Below are 15716 nucleotides of genomic sequence, written 5' to 3' on the forward strand. Positions count from 1 at the left end.
GAAATGGAAGTGAACATGTCTGGTTTGTGAACAAGGGGCTTCACTGAAAATAGAAAAGAATACAAAAAGAGAACAGAGTTGGAAGTTAGTCCTCAGTCTCTGTTTACATGCATTCATCTGCAGCGTTACATCGACTCAACACTGTCCAGCGTGCTCATCTGTAGCTGTGTACGGATCTGGACGTCCGGCCTCTGCTCTCACACAGCTGGTCATGCCAGCGCTTGGACGTGATGCTCGGCTGGCACATTGTCATAGACTGGACTGGAGCTGCATGCTGCACTGACAAAAGCACATTCAGGCCAGGACAATGGGGAGCTGACAGCCCGGGTTGTGTTTATCACTCCGCTTTTTCTTTCTCTTTCACTGCCTCCTCCTGTTTATTGTGTTTGCTGTCTCACTGCTTCTCTCTCCCTCTGTGTCTGTCTCCGTCACTGAAGGCACGAGCAAACGTTCACCAGGCAGCCGGTTTACCGCTTTAAGAGAATAGCTGTGCACACTGTTGCTTAGTCATTAAATACAGGGTGTAATTCAGCCATCATGTCGGCGGTGATGTGATTGTTGGTTTTAGTCTGTCATCATCAAAGTGCAGACTGTGTTTTAGTGTGCTTTTGTTGACGCGTTTGGCTTCGTAGGCTGTGCTGAAGATGTCAGGGTGCTGAATGTGTTGTCTGTGATTGTAGTAATCATCTTTTTCTTATAACAGACAAACAATGAATCACTGGAAGGATCTTGTGTGTCTAATAGGATCAGGGTTTGATGTGGACCACTGATCTGATCTTTAGCTTCAGGCTACAGCTTCCCTGACTGATCTGCTGGGTTGTTCTGGACTGGTCCCAACACTGATATCCATACATATTACATTTACACAAAATAACACAGAGGCAGAACAGTTTCTGACATTTCAGAAGACCAGAGAATGTTCCTGCATTTAATCAGGCGGTTCTGCTCGCTAAAAGACGTGAATAATTATTTCATTGTTAAAGCTGGTTAGAGCTGGACGTTTACACATAAACGAACATCTGGTTCTTGCCAAACAATACAACAGGATTCTGATTAAGCCTACCAGTGGCAAGTAAATCTGTCTGTCTTTTGTAGACCAGAGTTTTAAAGCTGGTGTTTTACTGTTTTTAGTAGCATAAAACATAATGAAAGTGCAAAGTCTGGTTGTATGAACAAACACCAAGGTTACTCCCTCTCTGGCTTGTAAACAGTCCGTCATATTGCTTGATGATGGAGCCTCTTTGCCCTGAATTGGTCCAATAATCCCGTGTTCAGGTCAGCCACTCAGAACTTTAGCCTCAGTGCAGCATACAGCTTCACTCCACGTGCTTTCTTTCTTTATTTAGAAATTATAATATGTTTACTTTTTTCTTTTTTTGCATGTATGAAAATGTGTTGGTCTTTCTAAAAAAAATTAAAATAAACTTTAAAAATAATAATAATAATAATAAATCCATCTTAACTGAAATGACATGCCCAGCCAGCTTTTGATGATGTGGCAGAAAAACCCAGGAAGTGTTCGGGAAAAGTTTCTGATGCTCCGGATGAAAACATAACAAACTCAAAGGAAGGATTAAAGTCTGAAGAAAGTGAGTGATGGCGAACTGGTCGACGGCAGCGTTTGTCTTTAAAGCTGAAACCTTCGACCCAACAACCAACACAGAGATGATTTATAAATAATCAGCAAAACAATGTGGTTGTTTTTCAAGGAAAAGTTAAAAATTCTCTAGTTTGTACCATATTTTATTTAATTAATCTTTTTCGTTATTTAATTCATAGTGTTAGTATATGGATCTATAGTGTGTGTAGCTCTATTGTGTTGCATTTCTCAGCTCTTCCTATTTATAGTTTATTTGTTTTCTCTTCTTCCTGTCACTTCCTTGTGCTCTTTCCTGTATCTGTACTGCTGCAACAAGTGAGTTTCCCCCATTGGTGGTGAAAAATAAAGTGCAGTCTAATCTAATGTAATCTAATCTTCAGCTTTTTTAATATGAAAATTTGCTGATGGTCATGATCATAAGTGATATATGATTTTAATTCAGAGGATACTTGCTAAATTAATTGACTTAAAAAAAAGTACTCTTAAATGGTTGTTGATTTGCTTTCCTACAGGAGCACTGATCTCCTTTCTTACATGACTATTTATTATTATGTGACCAAAACTTCACATCAACTTAATTCAGTTTAACTTATAGCTGGTCTTTGGCTGATTAATTAATCAGTACAAAGTAATTATATGCACATCATGTTGAGGCAAAGTGACCAAAAAATGCATGAAAGAAAAAAGGTAAAATGACCTTGGACAGGTGATGTTTGTTGACACCTGTCAGCCCATCAGGGCGCATGATGTATAAATACGGGTGTTCAGATCCAAGCGGGATCAAAACGTTGGCAACCAATAAATAATTTTGTGGCACTGAGTAAGTGTGCGGGCGAGCCTGTTTTTTCTTTAATCAATGAATCCATGCTCATGCAACGTGTAATCATCTATCAGTTGTTATTCTTTCAGTGGTGACGACAGAGATAGATGTGGAAATATAATGAACCGACATGGTTATAAAAAATAATCTTGTTGTTTAGTACAAAAACAACAAGACTTGTAACTGAACTTGACTGATCGACCCACGCAGATTTTATGTTCATGAAAGAAACTACTAAATGTCCACGGATGCATTATGGCTCTGAATTAGCAGCCACAGCAGTGAGTCATCCCACGCTGGTGGATGCGGCGCAGAAGAGCAGTCGACTGTCAGCGGCGTTGAAGGGGAAATTAGGCCTGACACAAAATGATCTCTGCTCCACGCTTCGCCAAATCAGGTTTAAGACTAATACTGAAGGACGGACGAGCCGATCTGCAGTGCAGTAGACTCCAGCTGCTCCTTGAATCCGGTCTGTTTGTCCTTGTCCTCCCCGTCCGGGTCTCACAGTAATGGCTCTAGACCCGACTGCACTGCTGGACTCTCAGTAAATAACGAATTTATTGCTGTTAAATCAAGTGTGGACACGAAGCGTGCAACAAATTTAGATTTTTATTACCAGTTAATCTGTTGCTAATTTTTGTGATAAATTGGCAAACCAGTGAAAAATGTCATCACTGATTCCTCAAGGGATCTGGTTTTCCCAGGTAGTATTCCAAAACCAAGTTTAAAGGTTGGAACCAACAACATTTTGGCATATTTAGTCTGTCTGACTCAGTTCAGACTGAATGATCTCAACCACTGGACTGGCATAAAATCTGATGCAGATATTTATGTTGTCTACAGGATGAAGTGGAAAGACTTCAGGGATCCCTGCACTGTTTCTCTTGTCTTGTTAAAATTGACCAGTTCTTTGTTTTATTACCAAATGTGTGCGAAACTCACACCTCCCCTCAGTGTTATAGTATGTTAGTTGCAAACATGCGAAACTAAGATTATAAACATTTTAAACATTGTAAAGTCATAACTCGATAATCCGACACTAAATGTAAAACCTTCTGTTATGTCGGATTGTCAAGACGGAGGTCCAGATACGAGGAGGGCTTGATGCTGGAAGGCTCATTAGTTGTTCATTATTGTTCAGTTGTTATAATAACTAGTTTATTGTTAGAACACTACACATCGCTGGATTTCACGCCTAACTGACCGCTTGTGCACGTTCCGGCCACTTCCACCCCGGGGCAGCGCTCTGACGGGGTGGAAGTGTCCAGAACACACAGGCAGTACTTGGCTGCTGATGCTAGTTTAGTTAGCGCTCACACTTCTGTTTCCTCCATCGGTGGCGGTGGGGGAGTGGCAGATACGCTCCACCGTTACCATCCATGTTTACTTCCATAAACACTGAGCACGCTCGCTGCGTGTGACGTCGTCGTGTCCTCTTGTGCGCATGCGGGACACTTTTGGCTCGTATGAAGTTCACACAGCAGATCACATACAAGTCGCATTGAAGTGGAAACGTGAAGGAAGTCACAAAGAAATCCTCATTGAGCATCAAGTCCTGCAGTGTGAACGTAGCCAATCTGTGGGATTGTTCAGTCAGATAATACGCCGTCATCCTGATTGGTGACATTAAATGTCATGTCGGAGTCACAATCCAAGGCTGTCGCTATGTTAAGGCTGTTTTTATGGGTTCTGTTGGTTTTTCCTACAAACCTGTCGAATAGCAGGTTTAGGATTGTTAAGGGTCAGATCATCGAGTCACCGATGTACCTGCTTAATATCACAACATTGGCGTTTTGGTTGTGAGCATGTTAACACAACGATCAGATAATAACGTTTTGCTCAAAGCGTCACGGTGCCCAAGATCAGCCGCACACAGTTTGACGTTCAGGAATCTGAGTGGTTGTGTTGTGCTCCACGCCTCACTGGTTGTTTGTTTCATAACGTGGTTACAAGGAGAACATTAATCTTAATAGACGGATGATTGCCTGGAGCTGCCCGACGTCAGCTGTAACTGCTGTTCTCATTCCTCAACGTATAAACAACATCCATTTTTACTGGCTTCAGATGCAGCACCTGGCTGGGCAGAGATGTCTGGGGACTGTGGTGGACAGAGGCAACAGTCTGACGTTACTGCCTCGAACACATCTGTAGACCTGCTGTCTAAAGGCAGCATTAATAAACTGACTGATTGACAAGTTGATCTGTTAAAGTTAAAATCCGAAGCGGTTTTCAGCAAATAAACTGCAGAAAGCCGTCCCACCTGAGGCTTTGTAATTGTGAATGTAGCTCACTGTGACCCATCGTTGTGAAGCTGCTGCTGCATGCTTCAGAAAGCCCTCTTCATCCGTCTTACTTCTGCCTAAGCTGCTGTGTCACTTAGCTTTCTGCTGCATCTTTCATTTTGTCCTTCAGCTGTTCAGAGGCTTGTTTATGTTTACCCATCTGATTCTGCAATATGGCTTTGTTTGCTTTATCACCGAGTCTCACCATCCGCCCACCTCGCCTCACTCATCTCTGTTTTTCACCTCTACCTGTCCTGCTTTTGCTTCTTTCCGCCGTTCCTTTGCATCACTTTCCCTACTCCCATCTGCTTTGCTCCCTGAGCTCGTGACAAATGTGCCTGTTCAGAGGTTAGCCAGGCGTCTTTATTCCACACTCAGCTGTGTCATTACATTTAACCCAATTCCATTTTTATTTTGTGCTTGGAGTCAGGGGAGAGGGAGCTGTTCTCCGGCGTTTGTAAGGAGTCGCACGGGGAGTCATTCCTGCCCAACCGCTCTCATCTTTTCTCCCCACCCAGAGGAGGGAGAGAGGCAGGTGGAGGTGGTGAGGAGGCGGGAGTTTGTGTTGACCTTCCTTCCCCTCCTCCTTCCTTCAGAGAGACATCTGCTCGTGGACCATCTCTGGCAAGAGCAAGAGGAAAGGAAATTAAACAGCAGCGCTTAGTATGGGCGGAGGGGATGCATCATTTATTTCCTGCAGGAATTAAATGGTTTTGTGGATAGTTTTTCCTGCTAGAGGAGACTTTCTTTCACTCCCCCCCATCTGCTTTTTTTTTGAAGCCCTAATTTTTCATGGCAGCCATCTGTGGGGTGTCAGGCAGTGTGAGGGCGGCAGAGAAAGAGGTTAGTGTGACTCCATTGATAAGGCTGCTGGCACTCTCTCTGCTAAATATACGATCCTCTCCTCAAACCTTGTGTTTATTTTCGTTGCGCTATCCGTGGCTGTGCTGCCGCTCCGTCTCCTCGGGCTCTCGGTCTTCCTGCTCGTCTGTTTGTTTATGTGATGCTTTGACCCGTCACACGTTGTCAACTAGCATCAAAAACTAGAGTCGATCGGATGTAAACAGACTGGCAGAAAAAACAGGATTACCAGACACGGATACGTGGCATTTTAAAGTCTGCTTACATGTAACAGGAAACAACACTTTCCTCCCAAACTTGTATTGTTCTTAATTCTTCATGCATTTTCTAAATACTTTACCAAATGTTGATTTCTGCCCAAAGCAACACTAAATAAATGCTATTGGCCCTTTTTTCATTGCACACTTCACAGGAGTCCCTGAAGACTGTTCTTTCTTTTCTGTGACCAATTTCTTCATCTTTAAGAGCAGCTTAAGGTTTCCCTGGATTTGCTGCATGAGAAACTGAGCACAGCTGCTTCTTTTTGAATCGGCCCACGTATCTTGGAAGATATTAAAAGAGCTGAGTGTCTTAAAGAGGCCAGATGTTATTGAAGAAGTGATGCCTTGACATGGACGTGGATGTGCAGTGACCAGTGAATAACACGATCGCTTTGCTTTGATTATTACTGACACAGTGGTCTGCGTTACAGACTTTCCCTCACTGGTATTGCTTCTGGTTTTCTAGGAATCCCTTTAACCCCCTGCTAGGCCATGGCTGAATCCCATTTGTTTAATTTAAGTGTGAGCTTAGGATTGATTTTTATGTACAAGCTGTTGATGTAGTTTTTGTGAACGAATTGCAGTTACCGTAACAAGCTGCGTTTTGTTCTGACGTGTTTAAAATGTGGTGCTGCAAGGTGGAGCGCTGGTTAGCACCGTCGCCTCACAGCTAGTTATCCAGTTCTTGTTATCGTGCTGCATTGGTAGCACTGTTGCCTCGCAGCTAGAAGGTCGCCGGTTCGGGCACCGGGATCTTTCTGCGTGGAGTCTCCATGTTCTCCCCGTGCAGCGTGGGTTCTCTCCGGGTTCTCCGGCTTCCTCCCACAGTCCACAAACATGTTGAGGTTAATTGGTGATTGTAAATTGTCCGTAGGTGTGAATGTGAGTGTGCTTGGTTGTCTGTCTCTAAGTGTAGCCCTGTGATAGACTGGTTACCTGTCCAGGTGAACCTGCCTTCACCCTGAGTCAGCTGGGATAGACTCCAGCCCCCCATGACCCTCGTGAGGATTAAGGTGTAGAGATGATGGATGGATGCTTAAAATGTCTTTTTCTCGCTGGTTGTGCAGTTTTGACATTAATGTTGATTCAGCTATATGTCAGTCACAGGATTCATCTGCACTCACTGTAGAAAACGTTTCCGTTGTCAGAAAAGCAGCAGAAACTGAATTTTTTCATTAATTTTGAAATTATTTTTCCGACACCTGCTGCATCCCACAGCGGACACTTTGACACTGAGGCAACTCAAAACTACAATCTTTTTAAATGTCAAGCCTTTAATTGTGAATCTGTTTAGCGTGTTGAGCGTTTGTGTCGATATTCACTGTTGTGGTTAAACCCAAACACACACGGGGACACACACACACACACTCACAAGAAGACCGAAATTGGTCTTGACATTTAATTTCTGGATAAAAAACGATCTTTAGTGTGAGAAATCAAGGTTGCGCTGTGTCCCACTTCTTCTCTGAGCTTGGTTTGCCTCAGAGCTGATTTCAGCTGAACGTCTAGTTAGAACCAGATGGAGAATGCTGGATGTCAGCTACTTCTATACATCCCACTGTGGGGTCCTGGTGCACACCTCTCTGTCTGTCCTTGTGTTTCTGGATTGTGCTGTGTCAAAACTGTGAGGATTAAAGCGAAGCGGCTAATTAGCTCAGATCTACAGTATGTTCCAATATGGCACACCAGGCTGTCACGAGGAGAAAACAAGTGGCTTTGTCTCCCTCGCCATCATGGAGGGTCTGTTTTTGTCTGCTGTCCCCCCCGTTCTCCCCCTTTCTGCTTGCCTGAAAACCATCTGGTGGTTTGGTCAGGATCGCCGTCCCCCTGCATGGGTATTTTGCCTCAAAAATCTGTCCCGACAGCAGGTGTTGCTGTGGATTAAAAATGTTGAACCATTTGTCAGTGTTTTCTGAAACTATAAAATCTAATCTCCAAAATGTTGAAGAAAAATTCTGGTTGTGCAGTAAAACCATTTGATTAAAGCACTGATACTATCTTACTGTCCTGCCCTTGTGCATATTGGATTTTTCATTATGCAGACCGTCTGAGACACCAGCGATGCACAACCCAGAGTTCAGCTAATCAGCCGACTCGTAGAAAAGGCCAACGATGAAGAATCCTTTGGTGATAGCGCTGTATTAATTAGGACACGCAAATCAGAAATGAGCAAGAAAAAAAAAAAAGTGATGAATGTATTTTCTGTTCAAGATCTGTCATGCTGGCTAAACGTTAATAGGTTCCTGAACTACTCAAAGCAGCCTTTTTACACAACAAACATAATCAGCAACTAATTTTTGGCCATTTAAAGTCATTAGTCTGGCAAAACTATCACAGGACATCACCCGTGTCACGATACAGTTCCTCTGAAAATCGATAAAAAAGGAAATATTGACTCATCAGTGTGACTTGTGTTGTCCCGTTGTCTATCATACAGCCCTGCTCTGCCATGTTTCTGCTTCTCTGTCCTGCTCTGCCAAACAGAAAGCTGTCAGCGGGGCCTCCACCAGTCCCACTGCTCAGCTAATTAACAAGGTGTGAGGTGTGTGTGTGTGTCTAACTGTTTTTGTTTGTATGTGTGTTGCTGCTGCCGCCTGATGCCAGGTCACCAGGCCTGAACAGATCTGTGCCAGTTCAAGGAAAGGCCTGCTGTCAGCACACATACTCACACACACACACACGCAAACACGCAAACACACACACACACACTCTCACACTTGCAAACACACACAGTCAGCAGAATAGCAGATCACAGGAACCCTGTATGAGAGCAGCCCTGGTGAGGAAACACTTACCACTTCATGGATTCTCTTGGAGAGGGCAGGGCCAGATTCCAGAGCTGTGTGCTTCTTTAATGTGTTTGTGTTTCTTTAATTTGTCGTTTAATGCGTGCGTGTTTGTGCACGAGGGGTCAAAAGGTGATGTATGCTGAGCTGCTGCTGCTGCTGCTGCGGGTGTGTTTCCTCCTGATACCGGCCAATTAGAAATGCTGCACTCAAGAAAACGCTGCATTCAGGACAAGTCAGGGGTCAAAGTATTAGAGTACAGTCGTGACTTGATAATCGACCTTTAACAATCCTAAACCTGCTATCTGACAGGCTTTTAGGAAAAACCAACAGAACCCATAAAAACAGCCTTAACATCACACTGCAGGACTTGATGCTCAATGAGGATTTCTTTGTGACTTCCTTCACGTTTCCAGTTCAATGCGACTTGTATGTGAGCTGCTGTGTGAACGTCATACGACCCAAAAGTGTCCCGCATGCGCAGAAGAGGACACGACGACGTCACACGCAGCGAGCGTGCTCAGTGTTTATGGAAGTAAACATGGATGGTAACGGTGGAGCGTATCTGCCACTCCCCCGCCACCACCGATGGAGGAAACAGAAGTGTGAGCGCTAACTAAACTAGCATCAGCAGCCAAGTACTGCCTGTGTGTTCTGGACACTTCCACCCCGTCAGAGCGCTGCCCCGGGGTGGAAGTGTCCCCCGATCACGCCGAATATTCATCATTAATTGGGCCTGAATATCCAGAGAGCAGAAAGTTCTATTGGGACCAGCCCTACTAGTTATTATAACAACTATGAACAATAAATATTAACAACTACTGAGCCTTCCAGCATCAAGCCCTCCTTGTATCTGGACCTCCGTCTGCAGTCCGACAGCCTTGCTTCTAAAAGAAGGTTTTACATTTAGTGTCGGATTATCGAGTCACGACTGTACATGTTTATATGCATTTTCTTATATTCTATCATATATATGATGTCACAAAGTGTGGTTTTCACATCAAATGTGTCCAGAGATTTTAATAATGAGGTAAATGTTTGTGAATGAAATGCCTGTGAGAGAAAAGCTCAGGCTTTAGCTGGTTTCCAACATTTTTCTTTCTTTTTTTTTTTTTTTAGTTGGTTTGAAGGCAGCAAATGTTCTCCAGGCACAGCAGGCCCATGAAGTCAAACTACTGGCTTCTGGGTAAATTTATGTACACGTTCTCACAAAACAGTCAACTTGTGTAGTATTACAACCATTTAATGTACTTCAGCATCCAAATAACCTGCAGTCCAAGGAGTTACTACACAGGTATTGGTGACAGCAGAACTACCTTCGTTACCTTTGGTGTTTTCTGGCAGCAGCTGTTTTCTACTTCAATCAGCATTTTAGCTCATTTCTCCCATGTACACATTCCCTTTGATGGTACAAAAATATGCCTGAAAATAGTTTATTTTTCTGGATATTTTATAAAGATGAGGTATATTTGCTTATGTAGTTATCAAAACTGTTTCCTGCCAGTCCTGTGCTCAGTTTGGGTTTCTAAGGAGCTGGAAAACCCAAAACACATGAAATAAGAGAAATTAAAAACTGTCCTGCAGCAGCACAAACCTCCTGATATTAGTGTTCATTGTGGGTCTGCGTGGGAGTGCATAGTCCTGGTCCCGGTTCAGACCCGAGCAACAGAAACGAAATCCATAAAAGCCCGTTGATGTGATTTCATTTTGACGTACCGAGTCCAGACAAAACGTGCGTATGTAGAAAAATAGACTGCATGTGATTAAAGCACTAATTTCACTGTTGTGTCAGGAAATGAGTGTTACATTAACCAAACAGAGATGTGCTGCTGTAACCTGTGGTGCTGCGGATGTCCACGCTCATTTTATGGATCAGATTCTGACTGCGTGCAGATCGATTTGAGAAACTGCCATTTCCAACCAAGAATGAAAAATAATGTTGTTTAGCAGGTTTACCACTTCCATGTTCCTCAGAGGATGAGATCGCGCTCACAAGCACTCAGCGTTGCACCTCAAAGGAAAGTGGCTTTTAGGCTGCAGACCCTTAAAGAGCCAGAAGCTCATAATAATGCCTGTTAAAGGCTCAGCTGAGGGGCTGCACAACAAAATAACATTTAAATAAAACAACAACTACAATTCATGGAAAGAAACTCAAGTGGAGAATAGAAACATAAAGCTGAAAGCGAACATGATAAGTCCCCTTTTTTATTTATTTTATTTTGTTTAACCAGGAAAAGTCTCATTGAGATTAAAAATCTCTTTTTCAAGAGTGTCCTGGCCAAGACAGGCAGCAGCAGCACAACTGACAGACAGACGAGGTCACAACAGCATCATACAGACATCACTACTCACAATACACGGTGAGCTCACATTTAGAAGATATCAACATATCAGTAGCGATCAGAAACATAACCAGCAAAATAATCATCTGTCAAAACATCTGCAGACTGATGTTTCTGCCTCCAAGTAATTTATAAACACTTTAAAAGTATTTCAAGAGACCAGCTCTTGAAGTTCCAGGTAGAGGGAGCATTTAAAAGTGGTTCAGTTCTAACTTTGGGAACAGACAGTAGCAGCAGATCCTGGGACCGCAGACTGGAACCACTTGCAGCTTTTGAACAAATAAAAACCTGTAAATAAGGAGGAAGCAAGCCTAAAATACATTTATAAATTAAAACATGCCAGGGTTTTTTCCTTCATGTGGTCAAATCTGACCATCCGACACGAGAGTACAACAAACAGTGATGAGTAAAAAACTTAAACTTGGTGATAAACTGAATCTAAAATATCTCTGTAATCCGACACAGACATGAAAGTGGCACCAACGAGTCTTATTTGGACTTAAAGGACAGGCAGGACTTGATTCTAAAGCAAAAACCCAGTTTCAGCTTTAGCCTCTTTGCCAGCTGCTGGATGTGAAGGAGCGACATTTAATTAGATGTTTTTTCTCAATCACAAGCTGCTCTGTTGTGCTTCATCATGTGTTATATGTGTTTTTCTGTAAGATCGTACATATGAAGAGCTCATTTGCAGAAACAGATAACTCCATTTTTGTAGATTTTCAGAAAGCTTATTTTTTTGCTTATGTCTGGTGTAAATGTAGGATTGTTTACGAATACTGTAAATGTTATCATGTGCCAGCCAAAATGAGGCCGATGGATGTCAAAGAAAAGTACGTGTGCGTGCGGCGGTGACACAACTCAAGATCTGCTGCGAGGTTCAAACCACATGTTCACCTGATTGACGGGTTGTGGTTTTAGAAGTGTGTTGTCAGAGACAATTAAAAAGAAGACTACCAACTAGTAGAAACAAGTCTCAACAAACTGAAACTGTTTTGTGTTTGTTTCATGATGAATTCAGCGTGTTTACTGGACCTTGAAGTAAGAAACACTAAATGCAAACTAACCAGTGATTCAGCTTCAATGAACAGAAAGAAGGATCTCACTGACTGCTTACTGTTGTGATATTATTTGTCCACCAAGTAATGCAGTTTGTGCAGTTTTTGAGGGTTTTAAAAAGTCCAGTAAAGATGTATCGTCCAGTTTCACATGCATTTTTGATAAGGTTGTATTCACCAAGAAATGTTGGGGTTCAGTTCATTTTCCATTTGAAAACTAAACGTGTCCCTACTCTGGGGAACAAACTAAATAATGCTGACACAGTTTTAAATCAGGTATCTGCAGCGAACTCATACAGACCGGTGCATCGCCTCGGCCCTGAATTACAAACAAAACCAGATTCTCCTGGAAAAGCGTCGGTAGGTGTGCTGTTAGCCGAGGACTGCCTCCCTCTGTTTCACAAGTGCTCATCATTTCCTCTGTGGTTTCCCTCCATCTCCTCTGCCTTCTTCCCTCCATCGATCTCTCTCTCCTCTCCCCCGTTCCTCCCTGCTCTCTCCCCCGTTCCTCCTGTCACTCCTCCTCCCTCGGCTGCCTCCATCCTCTGAGTTTATCCTTTGAAGTCGTTTGTTAAGCTCCTCGGTGTCCTCCCTCAGGAGCTCCCTTCCTACGCCGAAGGTGTCTCAGGAGTTTTTTACAAAGCCAGGACTCTCTGGAAGCCTGTTTGCGTGCAATTTGCTGAGACTTTGATACGGCGGTTTATTGTCAGAGGGCAGACAAAAGGCTGAAAATAAACACATCGCACAGACTGTTAGTGGAAACAAAGACGGCATCGTGGAGGTCATTCTCTCCTGCACTTATGTGGAGAAAGCAGAGGTCAGACAGTCTGAAAATGAAAAGTCTTGACGTCAGCCTTTTCTCTAAAGCTGCTCTACCTCTTTTTCTTTTTTTACAGATTGCTGTGAATCTCTGAGTGAAGATGGCCTTTTTTCAGAACAACTTCTGGGTGAGTGTCAGAGAAGCGCCTCTAACGATGCAGGACACGTGCATGTGATGGTGACATTCATATTTAACTGGTCTTTAACTGCCTCTTCTAACTTATTCACCTATAATAGCTGAATCACAGCTGTGAGTCACTGATCTTTTCATTCATATTCTCAGTGGGCAGCAGCACTTCTGGCTCCCTGCCGCTTGTCAGGTACACAGGAAGTGCTCGCTAACAATAGAGATCAATTTGGTATTCAGACCTTATTTTCTGCCACATAAAAGCAATCTTGTTCGAGCTGTTGTAGACCGAGATAATGTTCGCAGTGTTATAGAAATGGCTTTTGACGTGCATTATGAGCTACTACTTACTTCAGGGTATTTCGTATGAGTCTGTATATTTGTTGGTTATACTTCTGTGGTTCCTTAACAAGTGCAAGGTTATGTTGTCACGAGGGCCAATGTGATGTTTGAGTTATTGTACCTGAACCTTAAGTCATATTTCTGGATAACTTTTAACAAGTGAAAAATGTTGTGAGGTGGAATTGAAAGTTGTCGAAAATGGAAACAAATAAGCCTTTTTCTGTCTTCTTTTTAAAACAAAATGCAGTCTAAATCAGAAGAAGAAGTTAACAACCCCAAAGGTTGTTCAAGTCAGGTTTTAGCTCACTTCATTTGAACAGATTTGGCCCAAGAACTGTTTGTGTTTCAATAGTGTACCAAGTGACGACACACATGATGGCTGCAAGCTGAGTAAACGGCAGATGCAGCTTTCATTTCTGTGGGACTGCGTCTGAGAGTTTGTTTCAGTTCAACCTCTGGCTGAACTCACCAGTTGTGTTATTTCCCCTCCATCTCTCATCGTTCCTTTATGATGCAGATTTATGCAATATCAGGATTTCAATCTAAAGCTGAAGCATTTAAACTGGATGTGTTTTGCTGTCACTAAAGTTGATCCGGCAGTGAGTCTCTGACCAAACAAGCAGCTTCAACTTAAAATATGTGGCGCTTTCTTATAGTCAGAGCTAAAGACACATTTTAGTCGATGCCATGAAAGCGTCAAGATTTGAGCTCTTGTCTCAAACATCACGACACTCTGGGCCACACTGAGCCCTTCTGTCCAAAACAAGAGTCAGTTTTCTGTAGCAAACGCTTATGTGATTATCAGCTGTAAATATACGAAGTGTGTCAGAAAAGTTTCAGGACTGGTGTCACAGAAGATATAGTTCAAATTCCAAGTTTTCTCCTTCCACATAATCCTCCTGGAGTCTACCACCCTCCTCCAGCCTTCTCTTCATGCCGCCATGCACTCCTGGAAGGATTCTTTAGGATCCTCTCAGCTCCGTCCTCACAGCCATCTTGATGTCGTCCACGTCTTCTAAACGGGTCTCCTTGATGACCCCCTTGAGCTTGGGGAAGAGGAACAAACCCCACAGAGCCAGGTGGGGTGAGTAGGGAGGTTGCTCCAGCACAGAGATGTTCTTCTCAGCCAGGAGCTGTGGGATGCTCAGGGCGCTGTGAGCAGGTTGTCATGGTGAAGCAGCCTCCACTGGTCCTGACACAACTCTGCCTCTTCTCTGAACGAAGCAAACGCTGCAGGATCTCTTTGTAGACGTGCTGGTTGATCATCCTGGAACCTTTCTGACACACCTTGTATAACTACTTCCCTCAGTATAGCCTCACTAGAATGGACGAGAACAAAGAACAGAACCAGCACAGTGGGTGTCCTTAGACTTTATGTATTGATGTTAAGCTACACTAACAACATAAGCAGCCACTTTCATAGAATCAACAGCAGCACCTTCACTAGAGCAAGACAACACAGAGGTGCAGCTCATTAGCAAATGTTTTAGAGCAAAATAAGAGCGTCACAATTTCTAGATACAGTGAAGTGTGCTCACACAAAACACTGCATTACAAGGCGACAGTACTTTTTTCATTCCTGTGGACAGTTAGTGACAACATCAGTGAGCTTGTTGTTGTGTCTCTGAACCTTATTCTTGCACCTCATCGAGGTTGGATGTAGAGTTTTTTAAGGGTCTACCTCCCATGATATAGTTTAGCAACAAGGCTGCGCTGCATGAAGCGGCCACTTTTTGTAGAACTTACAACTGAACTGTTAATGTGGCCGAGCATGTTCAGCTTCAGCCTCAGGTCACTGATTGGGATTCATTTAGGTGTGCATTTCGCTCTTCTATCTCCTCTTTTGTTGTTGTTTGTTTGTTTGACTCTTTCACTTGCGCTTCATTTCGTTTTGACCTCTTGCCGTGACAGACTTTCTGTCTTGCTGTCTCTAGTCTAGTTTGTAGTTAATTAAGATTTTCAAATTGTCGCTAAATAAAAGACTTCAGAATAAACATGCTTTAGTGGAAGTACACAAAAATCTGGTATTTGTAGGTCATTACTTCCATCCCTGAAAAAAAACTAGTCACATAATATGAGTAATTATGGAATTAATTAGATTCATTTTTGCAGTAATTAACGGCCTCATTAGCAGCTTCACACAGATGTGTAAAGTGGAGGAGCGAGACTTTCTTTCATCCCTCCAACACCTCCCTGGTCCCCCATGACTTTGTCAGCTGTTACAGGCTCTCCCTTATTTCCTCCTGTGTCCTCACTTTCTCCTCTCTGCTCTGTCCCAGCACACCTGGCACATCTATTTCAGGTGTGCCCTACTTCTACTTTGCCTTATCACACTTAGAAAAGTCATCAGTGATACTTTTTGCACATTGAAGAAAAATGAGCCACTCTGAGGCGTAATACAGAACATTTATATAAGCTCATT

At 43.1% G+C, this 15716-nt stretch overlaps 1 protein-coding gene across 1 annotated transcript in view; it reads left to right on the forward strand.

Annotated features, from left to right (window-relative positions):
• fcho1 (FCH and mu domain containing endocytic adaptor 1) overlaps positions 1-15716 on the forward strand; it is a 75883-nt gene that overhangs the window by 5410 nt on the left and 54757 nt on the right. Inside the window, exon 2 of the mRNA XM_008295529.1 lies at positions 12903-12953. Coding sequence (XP_008293751.1) covers positions 12927-12953 — 27 coding nt within the window. The 5' untranslated portion in view covers positions 12903-12926. The remainder of the gene's footprint in view (positions 1-12902; positions 12954-15716) is intronic.

This window comes from Stegastes partitus, unplaced genomic scaffold (genome assembly GCF_000690725.1).
Source record: "Stegastes partitus isolate 25-593 unplaced genomic scaffold, Stegastes_partitus-1.0.2 Scaffold1055, whole genome shotgun sequence".
Classification (NCBI taxonomy): Eukaryota; Metazoa; Chordata; class Actinopteri; family Pomacentridae; genus Stegastes; species Stegastes partitus.